Source organism: Helobdella robusta (genome assembly GCF_000326865.2).
Source record: "Helobdella robusta unplaced genomic scaffold HELROscaffold_2, whole genome shotgun sequence".
NCBI classification, from domain to species: Eukaryota; Metazoa; Annelida; class Clitellata; order Rhynchobdellida; family Glossiphoniidae; genus Helobdella; species Helobdella robusta.
Genome location: NW_008704083.1, coordinates 3414075 through 3427260, shown reverse-complemented (window position 1 = coordinate 3427260; position 13186 = coordinate 3414075). Strand labels below are relative to the sequence as shown.

The window sequence follows — 13186 nt, the reverse complement described above, 5'->3', positions numbered from 1 at the left end:
TAAGAGACTTACTGCGTGATTCTATGCTCATTGGCATAGTTTCAGAAACGTCTTAAGTTCTCAAAAGTGGATTTGGTACGAGACTCTATGCTCATTGGCATAGTTTCACACGCGTACTAAAGTCACACAATTTGTTTCCAGTGTTGTTCTGACTCTTGTTGTTTTGTGTTGGTTGTGCGAAAGCCAACCAGACTTGACGGCCCAGTGAAAACAGGCCAGGGTTGTGCGAAAGCCGACCGACTGACAGACAGGCCCAGTGAAAACAGGCCTTGGATTCTGTGAAAACGAATCCGTCTCGTTGTTTTGTTTCTTGTGCCATTTGTGGACCTAGGGTTCTTTGCTGGATTCTATACTCATTGGTATAGTTTCACACGCAGCTTGCAATTTCCATAGGCTCCGATTTTTTTGTAATTTTTCCGCATTCATTTCATTTTATTTCTTGGAGTTGTATCAACATCACTATCGGTTACACACGTCGAGGTTGTACGATTAAACGGCAAGAAACATATCCCAAGTCGAAGATCCCACAAGAAGAAGTTCTAATTCCTGTATTCCAGTTTGTTCATTGACATTTTACATTATTATAGAGTTCATTTAGTTCAATTCCTTTTCATTTACTTCCGTCGATTAATAAAATTGTTATTGAATATTTTTCTTTACGCGTTCGTGTGTTACTCAGTAAAATCATATAATTCGAAAAGCCCAGTGCCACACAGGACTGGTCGAACTCACGATAAAAATATACACAAAAATTATTGTCGGACCATAAAAAAAAATTCCCTGAGAAAGATAGAGGAAGAGATTACCTCACACCATCAGTTGTGCTTTTTTTTTGTAAAATTTCCGACACTATACTATTATATTTTTATGCAATGAACAATGTGTTGTCTCAATATATATATATATATATATATATATATATATATATATATATATATATATATAAAGTTAATTTGTTATATATGGCCATTAACAATAAAATTTCCAGGTAAGGCTCAAGATAAGCAGTGCTTATCAGTTAAGTGTTTGATTTTACAATTTAATTTAAAAAGATATGGCATACATAGAATTTAAGCCTAGTTCCAGATTCTGAAAAAGATATCATTAATCTCCAATACCCGGGTCCATTTCATTTGTAAAAAAAAGAGGCACTAATTTCAACTGAAAAAATTATGAAAATCAACAAAAAGCTAACAACCTTGACATCATTATCAGCTGGCATTTGACTGTACAATTCACAAACTGGAATATTTAAAAAGAATAATATTTATAATTTTTGTGGAAATCTGTGAGTTTATGTAAGTGTTAATGTATTAATCGGGTTTCCAAAAAAGGAATTCCTTTATAAAAATAATTATGAATAATAAATAACAAAACTACAGCAGCAATATACGGTATTGGATTTTTGCAAATCCGTTTGGAGCCAGATTTGTGCATTTGTTTAATTTTATTTTAGCTTATTATACCAACACTGGCATAGCACGAAAAATTGATCCTAGCTACTCAATAAACTTCGATTGATTGATCAAATAATTTTATTCCCATGACTGTAATGGTGATGTTGTCATTAAGTCATATACAGCTTATTATGTTCACCATTACCACTCAATTTCACTACGCAGAGCATCAAACGCATGAAAACCAAGACCATCAAAATGATTAAAACAGGTCAGTGCTTTGTTTGCAGAAATCACACAATTATGTTTAAAAAAGCATACTATTATGCTTTAAAAGTTAAGCCTTAAATCATTTTCAGATAAGATACTCAGTGGTCGTGCATACAGACAACAGCAACCAAAATGGACAACCCTTTGCCATTAAGCTTTCCTATAACAGGTCCTTCAGCTACGGCATGATTTACATTTTTGCTAATTTTAACATTTTGTTTTAACTGAAGTTCGAGTGAGAACGTTGAAACAAAAGTCTGATAAAAATTCAAAATTTGAATCCCACACGAACTTAGACTAGATCAACAAGGCAAAGTTACTGCTTCAGTACATGCAAAAGTTTGTTAAACAAAGTAACCTACTTAGAAATTTTAAATGTTAGAATATAATTAATGATTAAAATGAAAATTAATAAATAAACAAACTTTTCAATAGGATATCTGTTTGTGTACTATCAATATCATAACTTTTTTTATATGCCTTCAATATTTGAGCATTGTCAGCCTTTGTGGCTTCGTATATCTGCCCCAACAATTTGTGGGCAGGGGCAAAGTTATCCTTCACAGATAAAAAATCCAGCAAATGGCTAAGCGAACATAAAGATTAATGTTATTATTAACCCAATAATGTTATAAAAAAATTTAACAGCAAATTTAAAGTTTGGCATTCATACAGTTGCAACTTCCCTCCAGTACAATAGAATGCACACCTAAAATTACTAAAGTAGTTAGTGAGGTATGTTTTATTAAGATCCATCGCGAACAGTTCATGTCAAATACAACAAAAATTAAGATTATAAGTTGACAATTTGTTAAGAAACACAAAACCAACTTTGCAGCAATTTTATACTCCTTTATATCGTGATAAATCTTTGCAAACGAATATCCTTTCAGCATTCTCTGTTAAAAATTACAAATGCTTTTTCGTTATTTTGGAGCTTAATTAAAGTTAAAGCATAAATACGATTTGCTAATAAAACAAAAGCACATATTTGCATTTGATCTCAGATGAAGTAGTGACTTGAAAGGTAATGAAATGACTGAAATAATTAAGAAAAAGAAATGAAAAGTTATAAGGCAGTGAAAGTATAAAATATTATGATAAATCAGAAAAGATGATAAAATATTAGCAACAAAATTAAAACATCTGAAAAAAATCTCACAAAAAAGTATATAGTTTTGTTTCTAATTACAATGCCCTATCAAATTTTGACAATTTTCATTCTTGTCTAACATATTTTATCTTATTTTATATTGATCAGTTAGAGAAAAGTGCTATATAAATGATTGATTAACACTCTATTTTGTTCCAATTCTACTAAATAACTTAACTTTTTATCACCTACAACCCATAACCAATATATTATGGAACTCTCCTAACCATTTGAATTATTTAATACATCCTGCCAATAGACATGAAACTTCCATTAACATACTGACAAAAACATTCAGACTGAGAACCCATTTCATATTTCCAATTATATATCAGCAAGAAATTTTTATCAATATGTCAGGGATCTTTCTGGCATAATTATATCATAGGCAGCTAATTAAAACTTTTTTTAATTTGTTTAAATAAACACATAGCAAAGAATTGAGCCATGATGTGAAGTCCTTCACTTTCATATTGTATTTCAATATCCCATGCCACTAATTTTACCCTAGCACCAGCAATCCTAGCTATTTACCAATAGTGAGAAAAAAATCACCTGCATGTAAACATGTGGTAGAGCTATTATAGTAATAAAGAAACAAATTTGCATAATTTTTTGCTTTTCATGCAAAAGTTAATCAGAAGATATAAGATAATATTATTCTTATGCCTATTTTATATGTTAATTTTAATTATTTTAACTTTGAATCAACTAAACACTAAGAATAAGATAAAGTAAAAGTTAATTTAATAGTAAAGCCCCTTGACATCATACATTACTAAGAGGAACTAAACATCATACATTAGAAACAGAAAGCCTAATTTTAATTTAATTTTAAAATTTTAATATTATTATAAACAACATTTTGCTTCAAACTTTGTCAATTATATTATTTTTATAAAATAAATATAAAATAAAATAATTAATTATTTCATTGAGATTGTCAGATTAAACTTTTTTCATCTAATATTACATTATTACATCTGGATCTACATTTCTGCCAATCAATTTTAATTTTATCTACTAATATAATATATTTATATTTTATATCAGCTAAGCCTAAATTAAAATATTAAATAAATAATTTATTTTTAAGTTAAATTAAAAATTTAAAATAAATTAAGGAAATTTGTTACTGTTGTATCTTATATAATTATATATAATATAATAGGCATAGTTTATTTTGTTTGCAATTTGAAATACCATTTGATTTGAATTACAAATTTTATAGTTTTTCATTATTAACCGCAATAAATAAAATAAACAAAATATAAATCAAAATAAAAAAAAATACTCATCAAATCAAAAACCACCTCCTGCTTGGATTTCATCTGTTTTAACTGACTGTAAACGTGAGCATCAGCTTGAGATTTTGTTCGAATCATCTTTCAAACGGTTCCCGTTTAGGTGTTTAGTGAGGTAAGAGAAGAGTGCGAGCCGCAATCACGACACGTTCGTTTACCGCTTCAATTTTTCAATGAAAATTGCGCACATTGACAACCTTTCTTACTTCCGCCACTGGTTTATATTAAATGGCTAAACTTGAATTCGATTATAAATTATTCGAAAAAGTTTTACACCTTTCACATACATTTTTTTTCCTTTTACACCATTTCGGCTTTACAATTTTGCGTATTTACTCAATATCTTTATGTCATTTCTTTTCAAATCAAATATTTTGTTTGAGCTCAAGGTAAAACGCAAACAAAAAACAAAAAGACCAGTATTAATGGCATGGCTAGAGTGAGGAGAGGGGTCGAGGTTTTTTTTATTATTCTTTAAAAATCAGGATCTGACAGGCGAGGAAACTGTTACAGCATGCAAAGCAGTAGTACAAAATTAAACAAATAGGTAAATAAATAAATAAAAAAACGGAGAAAGAAAAATGTTTAAACATGAAAAATAAAATAAATAATAATAATAAAATAAATAAAAGAAAAATAAATTGACAATAAAATGAAGTAATGGCATAAAAACGCAAATTAATAGACTAGATGATGACTTAGTGAGTGAGGTGATCGATAAATAAAAAAAACTAGTTGTGTGAATGATTATAGGTTGAGTCTCTGACATATACTTATAATACCTTTGACATAAAGCTTTTTTAGACCTGTCTGGTGTAGTTTTATAGACTATGGATGGTGGGGCTGGAAATTGGTTACACGCCTCGTATAGTACTCGACTTATATACAAGAAGCACATGGCTAAAGTAAAAAGAGAAGGTTTTTGAAACAAAAACAACAGTTTAAACAATGACTTATACTGACTTTTAATGCAAATACTACTCACAACGTTGGGGGCGCTGGCCTCCAAGCTCCACCTTGATCCGCCGCTGAATACCAGAGTAGATAAAAAATATCTGATGCCGACTCAGACTCCGGCTCCTCAAAAAATTCCGACTTCGATTCCGGGTAAACAATTTCCGACTCCCGTCTCCGTCTTTTTCAAATTTGCCTATTTATTATATCTGTACAACTTGTACATTAAGTTTTCAAACTCGATTTGAAATGATTTATTATACGCGCGCTTAGTGAATAGGCTAAATAAATATGTTCGTTTTAATCGTTTCTACTTCATCTAATTTATTAATTGCCTTCAGAAATCACCATTGAAGTTTTAAATATAGTATTTTTTAAACATAATTGAATACATGAAAACGTGCCCTCATGAAGTAATGCCTCGGTCTCGCCTCGCTAAGGCTACCGCGGTCACGTTTGTGGTTTCAAAGTTAATTTTTATAAATACTGATGTGGTTATGTTTTTTTAAATTACAAGTTATAATTTATAGAAATTTTTAAAAACCATATTAAACGCATGCTTCAACCTGTCAAAAGTTGTTTAATTGAAATTTCAATTTTAATTGATTTATCAATAATATACCGAAACAAATTTATAAAAAAAATGTGTTTTTCAAGTTTCATGAGTTAATGAAATTATTTAAATTGAAAAAAGAAAATTAGCAAAATGATCGCAAAATACGATTCAAATTTATGTGCATACATTAAGCAGTCTGAAAATCAATAAGCTAGCGTTGTTTTTGTGTCTGCTTGTACTAGGAAACATAAGAAGCGCTATCCAGTGGTTATTTCGTTTTAAAACAGTAATAAATTGGAATATCGTAATGAATTTTCAACACAATTTTTCTAAAATTTACTGAAATGGGAGCGTCAACATCTTACCATCATAAGGTACGTGAAAATGATTATTTTCCGATTTCGTATAGAAGAAACGGGGTGTCGGAAAGTTTGTCGTATGTCAAATTTGATGATATTGATAATAAAAACATCAACAATAACAGAAATTTGAAAACAAAATCGTCTTCTTCTTTATCGTTTTTAAATGTCTTCCATAATATGAAAAACGGAACTTCATCAAAATCACTGAATCAAACAATTGATTTTAAACATCTTAAATTGAAGCAACTCAAACCGGTTTGTTTTATCCAGAATAAAAAAAATAGCAACAACGTGGGACCGAGTGATTTCGAAAACAACAACTACATTATTCTGACACCGGGAAAAAAATTGGATAAAACTTTGTCAAAACCACCAGCTGACAACAGTTACAAGCCGTGCATTATTAATGATTCGTGTGATTGTGTATATAACAATTGTTACAAAGAAAAACTAATATTAAATGCCGACAAAAAAAATTTGAAACAGCAAGAAGTCGTTGGTTGGCAAGATTGCTTGAATTTAATATCAAAATTTTCGCTACTGGAGACGTCGTTTGAAAACCAGGCTTTCCTATCTGACAAATCTAAAACAACCAAACTTGAAAACTGCTACAATGCCGATGACAATTTTTTGGAACGCGTAATTAACAACAACATTTTTGAATATGATGGTCAAACACATAATGGATTACGCAAAAATAGCTTTTTCGGCAAGAATGTTCTTAAGAACAATATTAGAAATGTAATTGCAAGTCAAATGAAAACCAGTCCGATTTATGTTTCCGTTTTTTATCAGAACGAAAATTCTCTCAATATAACTACTAACATTTATTCTAGAAAACGTATCATGCACGCAACAACGCCGGAATTACTTCTTTGTTTAGGGGGGTTTTTCAAGAAACGCTGTTCTCACTTGAAAGAATTTGATTCGTCAAAAACTTTATCGTGGTTGAAATACGTCGATCGGTCACTTCTATCCCAGGGATGGCAAGATGTTGCCTTTATCAATCCGGCTAATATCATTTTCATATACTTTCTCGTCAGTTCAGAACTTGAAACACCACTCATGGACGAAATCATCGACGTCAACAATCTGCAGGCATTGGTCCTGACTTGTTTTTACCTCGCTTACACGTACATGGGCAACGAAATAAGCTACCCATCCAAACCTTTCCTCGTCAACCACGAGGCTAGTCAACATTTTTGGGATAGGTGTCTTCGAATAATTAATACTAGAAGTTCCGACATGTTGAAAATAAATAGAGATCCAACATTTTTCGCCAACGTATTTTTAGAGTTGAAATCATATTTACCTTCATAACATGTCTCTAAGCTAAATTCTTCCAATAAACAAATAAATTCATTTATTTCACAATACAATTTTCATATATATATATATATATATATATATATGTGTGTGTGTGTGTGTGTGTGTGTGTGTGTGTGTGTGTTTGTGTGTATGCGTACAGGGCGTCAATAATAACTGTTGCTTCGGTTGAATACTTGATGACGACATTCATTGATATGAAGATAATAATTGCATAAATAATATTAATAATAATAATGATAATAATAGTAGTATTAAAAAAAACTACAGTATTTCATGAAAATATGGAATTTTTTGTCTTCTTTTAAAATATTTAAAAACATCCACTTCCATTTTCTTTATATTTTATTACGTGTATTAAGTTTTTTAGAATAAAAAATTTTCATTCTAGTCAACCTAGCTCACTGTTCACTAGGCTGGTTTATTTTTTCTTTGTGCGATTGCATTTACAAAATATATTTGTCATCAATGTTAATGAATTCAAAAGTTAATTTGATTAACGTTTCAAAAATGCTGATAGGAAACATGATAGTAAAATGGTCACTCAACATTTATTTTCATGATTATGGTCTAGGTATAATCACATTTTCATCGTCGTTTTTAGCGACGAGTGTAGGTGCTTGCTGGTTGGAAGTGGTCAATTTGTTTCTAGCATATTTTATTGTATTTTTTTATTCTGAGTTACATTTTTCATGGTCTGGTCACGTTTAAGGATATATACACATGCGGGTTAATCTTGTATCAACGTTTTTTTTACAATTTTTATTTTATTTGATCTAATTCATATGTACGAGTTACTCTAAAAATGATTTTGTCAAAACAATTCTGTATTAATTACATTTATATTTTTATAAACATATTCACCAGCAACTCTAATTTCATTTTGCATAATGCATGTTTTCATTTTGCGATATTTCATTAGGTTTTTTGTTAGATATATATATATATATATATATATATAGATATATATATATATATATATATATATATATGATGATCTTGTGTCTATATATATACATACACATGCATATATATGTGCGTGTGCGCGCGCGTGTGTATGTTTGTGTGGTTTAAAGAATTTTGTGATACTTACAAGTCTCTCAGCACGTACATTTTATTGAATGATTTGTGTTTATTCAACTTGTGGTGGATTACAAAATTTGACGGTGTTCATTGATTCAAGATTCGTTTCAAGAATAAAATCAAGACAATGAATATATGTGTACATTTTTAACCAAACAAAAAATAAATATAATTTTTTGAGAAAAAGAATTGAAAATTAAAGTGCAAATTAAACCAAAAAATATAGAAAACCAGTTTTCCGATTAAAAGAATAACATGGCGGTTTGATATTTAACAGAGTTATCCGTTCGTGATTTTTCTTATAAATATTTAGTTTTTAGTGTGCAAACTAAATTTCAGATATTGTCAGATTGGTTATTACAGATTCATTAGTGTTGCAGTCTTTTAGAGAGTTATTCATCTAAGATTTAGTTGAAACTAGAAACAGAAATATAAACCTGTCCTTATCTCACATAGTAACGCAAAAAATTAAAATAAAAAATTAGAATTGGAATGAAGGATAACAATATGATATTGAACATAACACCAAAAAGATCAAAAAGCTGGAGTCATGTTTAAAAATTCAAATGGATGTTTGTAGATAAAAAATGCTAGAACTCAACACAGAAGCGGATGAAATGTGACCAGCGGGAAGAAGTTAATCATGCATCGTCAACATCAACGAAGATCTTAGAGTAATGATCAGCATATTTAATAACATAGCAGCAGCAACAATAATTGTAAACGACACAGTCAAAACTAATAATTAAAAGGGTCTCATGCAGAGTAAAAATGGTGAAAGATCACCCTTTAATTTTAAAGTTTCGAGGAAAGAATAACTTTAGCTGCTGCTGAAACGTGCACAAATGAAATATAGATGCAACCGAAAACCAAAGTAGTATACTAACAATGGTCAATCAATCACATCAGCTCGATCTTAACCGTTATCATCACAAAATTGTTGAAACCCAGCGTGGGAAAAAAAATGATTAAATGATGAAAATGGTGAGCGATAGTGGAATTTCGATTTTCTAAATTTCTAATAAATTTTCTCCGTTTAAGTTATATAATAATTTTAAAAATTTTCTAGAGGTTTCGTGTTTCATTGTTGTTTTTGTGAGGGACTATACACGGTTAATTTTGTTTAACATTTACTGTTAATTAAGGCACTAACATAGGTGCACTGACTGGAGGCATCGAGAGTTTAGTACTGCAACCTTTCACGGTTGCTGGATACATGGCGGTCATTTTTGTCGATGGTGTTGTACACTTTTTTCTGTTTGTGTGTTTTGTTTAAAATAAAAAACTTCTTTGTTTGTTTTTAATATAATTGTTTATTAAAGAAACGTTAATTGAAATATTAGAAAACCCAGCGTGAGAAAAAAAATGTTACACGTTAGTCGACAAAAAGCGAAAAGCATACACGTGCAAGTTAGTCAAGTTAGCAATAATATAAGATTGTCTGAAAACTATTGAAAGTCATAAATATATTGAAACATATATAATATACATATATATTATTTCAATACTTTCCCTTGTTTCAAAACATTTTATGACATTAGTCCCATATGTCCACACAGGAGTTTCAGTCGGACTCTGCTTTGAATGGCTTCTTCGTATGTATCTGGTTCATGTACATCTAATAAATATGTCTCAGCCTGCATCACATAATCATCTAACTTCTTAGGTTTCTGTAAGCTTGACCTATCTCTGAGTTGAACTTTAACTGAATTATCTATAATCTTCTCAGTGTCATCTGTAATTTCTTCTTTTGAATCATCATTTCTACTACTCGAGTCATTTTCTGATTTGAGGATCTGTTGTAAAATCTTTTTGAGTCTGATGTTCAAATGTTGTACATTTCATAGGTTTTTCTTGGAAAACTACATCTCTTGAGAATATCATTTTATATTGATTTTTGAGCCATATACGATAGCGTTCGTCACCATCGTAACCAACAAGGTAACCTTTTATGGCTTTCTTATCCATTTTTTGACGTTTTTGATCAGGTATGTGAACAAAACATGTAGAGCCAATTATTCTCAAATGGTTAATTCTCGGCTTTTTACCTGTCTAAATTTCAAATGGGCTTTTATCTTCAATCGACGACTTGCCTGTTCGATTAAGTAAATATACTGCAGCTGAACATAACTCAGCCCACATAGCAACTGGAAATTCAAAATCTGGATTTGAGTACTTCAATGTGAGTGCCATTTCTACTATTGTTCTGTTTTCACGTTCACTACCACCATTTTGTTGAGGTGTATATGGTGCTGTTAATCTTTGCGTGATTCCATGGCTGCGCAGGATGTTTCGAACTTCTTCGTTGTCAAACTCACCTCCATTGTCACTCAAAAATTCTTTTACTTTATGACCTTGAGTCGCTGCTTGAGACAAAATATTTTGTAGTGCCTGTTTCACTTCATTTTTGTGTTTAAGAAAAGAAATGAACCTCATTTTGCTGTAATGATCTTTGAAAACAACAAAATATCGTTTACTATTAAATGATTCTGTAGTGAAAGGACCACAAACATCTGCTGATAGTAGTTCACCTGGTTTATTGGTTGCATTTCTCTTGCCAAATTTTAACCGATGTGCTTTACCATAGAGACATGGTTCACACAAATCCTTGTCAAGATAAACTTTAATGTTTAACTCCTTTTCTATAACATTCTTTATGTGACGTTTATCTTGATGACCAAAACGTTCATGGTAGAGCTTGCACTATTGAATTTTTACTGACTATATTCACTTCAGCCGGTGTATCTGGAGTTAATGAAATCAAGTTTGCCTCATACAAGGAACCATCTACTCGTCTTGTCCCTTGTACTACCACTCGGTTCTTTATACTGAGTTGACATTTGGTTGCATATGATTCAAACTTGCTATTTTTTAAAATTTTATCTTGTGCGGCTAATATGGAAAACAGGTTTCTACCTATATTTGGAACATACCAGACATCTGAGAGTTTTATATACTGTTGTTTGTTATTTACTGTTGACAGCATATTTATTTCGCCTCTACCCACAGCAGCAAGAACTTCTTTTCCTGCAGCTTGAACAGAACATGGTGCGACAAACTTTTCAAAAGTAACAAAATTATCTGGATTGTTCGTTAGGTGCTTTGTTGCTCCATTGTCAATATACCACTTAGTGTTGTCTCTCAGTGTTTGATTACTGGCTGACGTGCACAAAACTACATTTGATGTTTCATCATATGCTTTTCTTGGTGTCGCTGAAACATTTTTGGAATTTTTAGAAGGTCTTCCATCACTGACCCACTTTCTACATTGCTTAACCCAGTGTCCAGGTTTATGGCAATAGTTGCAGTTACCAACTGGTTTTGTCCTTTTAGTGAAATCTCTTGATTTGTTGAAACTTGGCTTTTCAACATTTACAACTAAGGCGTTCTGCCTTGATGATTTATCGATTGTGTCGAAAGTCTTCATCTCTCTTTCGAAAGCACAGAGATGAGTGATTAAATCATCTATCGACTGCTTTTCTTCACCTAGCACTAGCCAACTTGATTTAAAGTTTTGGAAACTATTTGGGAGAATCTGCATCGCTTTGCATACTAATAGCAGCTCTGGTAGTTTATTTTCTCCCGATGCCTGAAGCCCACTGTTTAATTCGTTCCATAAAGTCTTCAATCTTGCAATTTGGCCGGATACATCTACAGCCGCTATCCAATTGAAATCGAAAAAATTGCTACAAACTTGGAACAGTTGGTCCTTAGTTGACGCTTCAAAATTTCTTTTTAATTCTTCCCAAACTTCAAACGCTGTGTTCTTGTCCATTATCTTTTGGTATGTATCTTCTGTGACTGCATTCTCAATTACTGATTTGGCATAACTGTTTGCCTTTCTAAACAGATCTGATTTATTTTTAAAATCTTTTGTCTGTTGCTCTGTTTGATTTTCTAGTAATTCTGGTTTCGACAACTTCCTATCAATCACATCAAGTGCGCCCTCATGGTAGTCCATGAAATCTCGAAAACGACGTTTCCAAATGGGCCAATCGGCTGCGCAACTTAACTGTTTTATTTGAAGCTTTGAGTCCATTTTGAAGAAAAAAAAATTGATGTTCTTGCTTCAACGATAGTTGGAAAAGTCCTTTTAGTCACGAATTGCAATCTCTTTTTTTTTCAAAATAACTTTTTCTCTAAACAATTTATTAAGCGTTCTGGGCTCATAACCTGTTTAAAATAAAAAACTTCTTTGTTTGTTTTTAATATAATTGTTTATTAAAGAAACGTTAATTGAAACATTAGAAGACACGTTAGTCGACAAAAAGCATACACGTGCAAGTTAGTCAAGTTAGCATTAATATAAGATTGTCTGAAAACTATGGAAAGTCATAAATATATTGAAACATATATAATATACATATATATTATTTCAATATGTTTTAATTGTTTGTCTAACAATTGTTTGTCTAAAAATCGGGCTAACAATTTGAACATATTTAGGTTAGATGAAATAGGTAAAGATCCAGCTGCATTAGCGTCTTCAGACAGAATTAGAATTGGTGAGATTTTTCTCATTTATATGGGAGTTCATTTAATTTTTCAAAGGTTGAAAGATTTTACAGACTGGGTAAAAAGGGTTCTTTGCCAAGACCAATATTGGTGATCTTCAAGGAAAGGAGAGTTTAAAATATGATAATGGAAAATTTGAGAAAACTGAGTACGATACAGGTTAAATTTAAGGGAGTTGGAATTGGACATGACTTGACCAAAAGTCAGAGAGAGCAAGTTAAACAATTAGTTGCTGAGGGTAAACAAAAAAAAATTTAAAGAAGGGG

At 31.1% G+C, this 13186-nt stretch overlaps 2 protein-coding genes across 2 annotated transcripts; one reads left to right on the top strand and one right to left on the bottom strand.

The window, feature by feature from the left end:
- Nucleotides 1-489: 489 nt before the first annotated feature.
- HELRODRAFT_160277 (hypothetical protein) lies at nt 490-4205 on the bottom strand (the record flags this gene model as incomplete). Its single annotated transcript, XM_009017249.1, has 5 exons — nt 490-546; nt 1199-1242; nt 2093-2253; nt 2499-2566; nt 4134-4205. The coding sequence occupies 5 exons, from the start codon at nt 4203-4205 to the stop codon at nt 490-492; spliced, it is 402 nt and encodes a 133-aa protein (XP_009015497.1).
- Nucleotides 4206-6752: 2547 nt separating this feature from the next.
- HELRODRAFT_63876 (hypothetical protein) lies at nt 6753-7316 on the top strand (the record flags this gene model as incomplete). Its single annotated transcript, XM_009017248.1, has 1 exon — nt 6753-7316. One exon carries the CDS (start codon nt 6753-6755, stop codon nt 7314-7316), a length of 564 nt encoding a protein of 187 aa, XP_009015496.1.
- Nucleotides 7317-13186: the final 5870 nt, after the last annotated feature.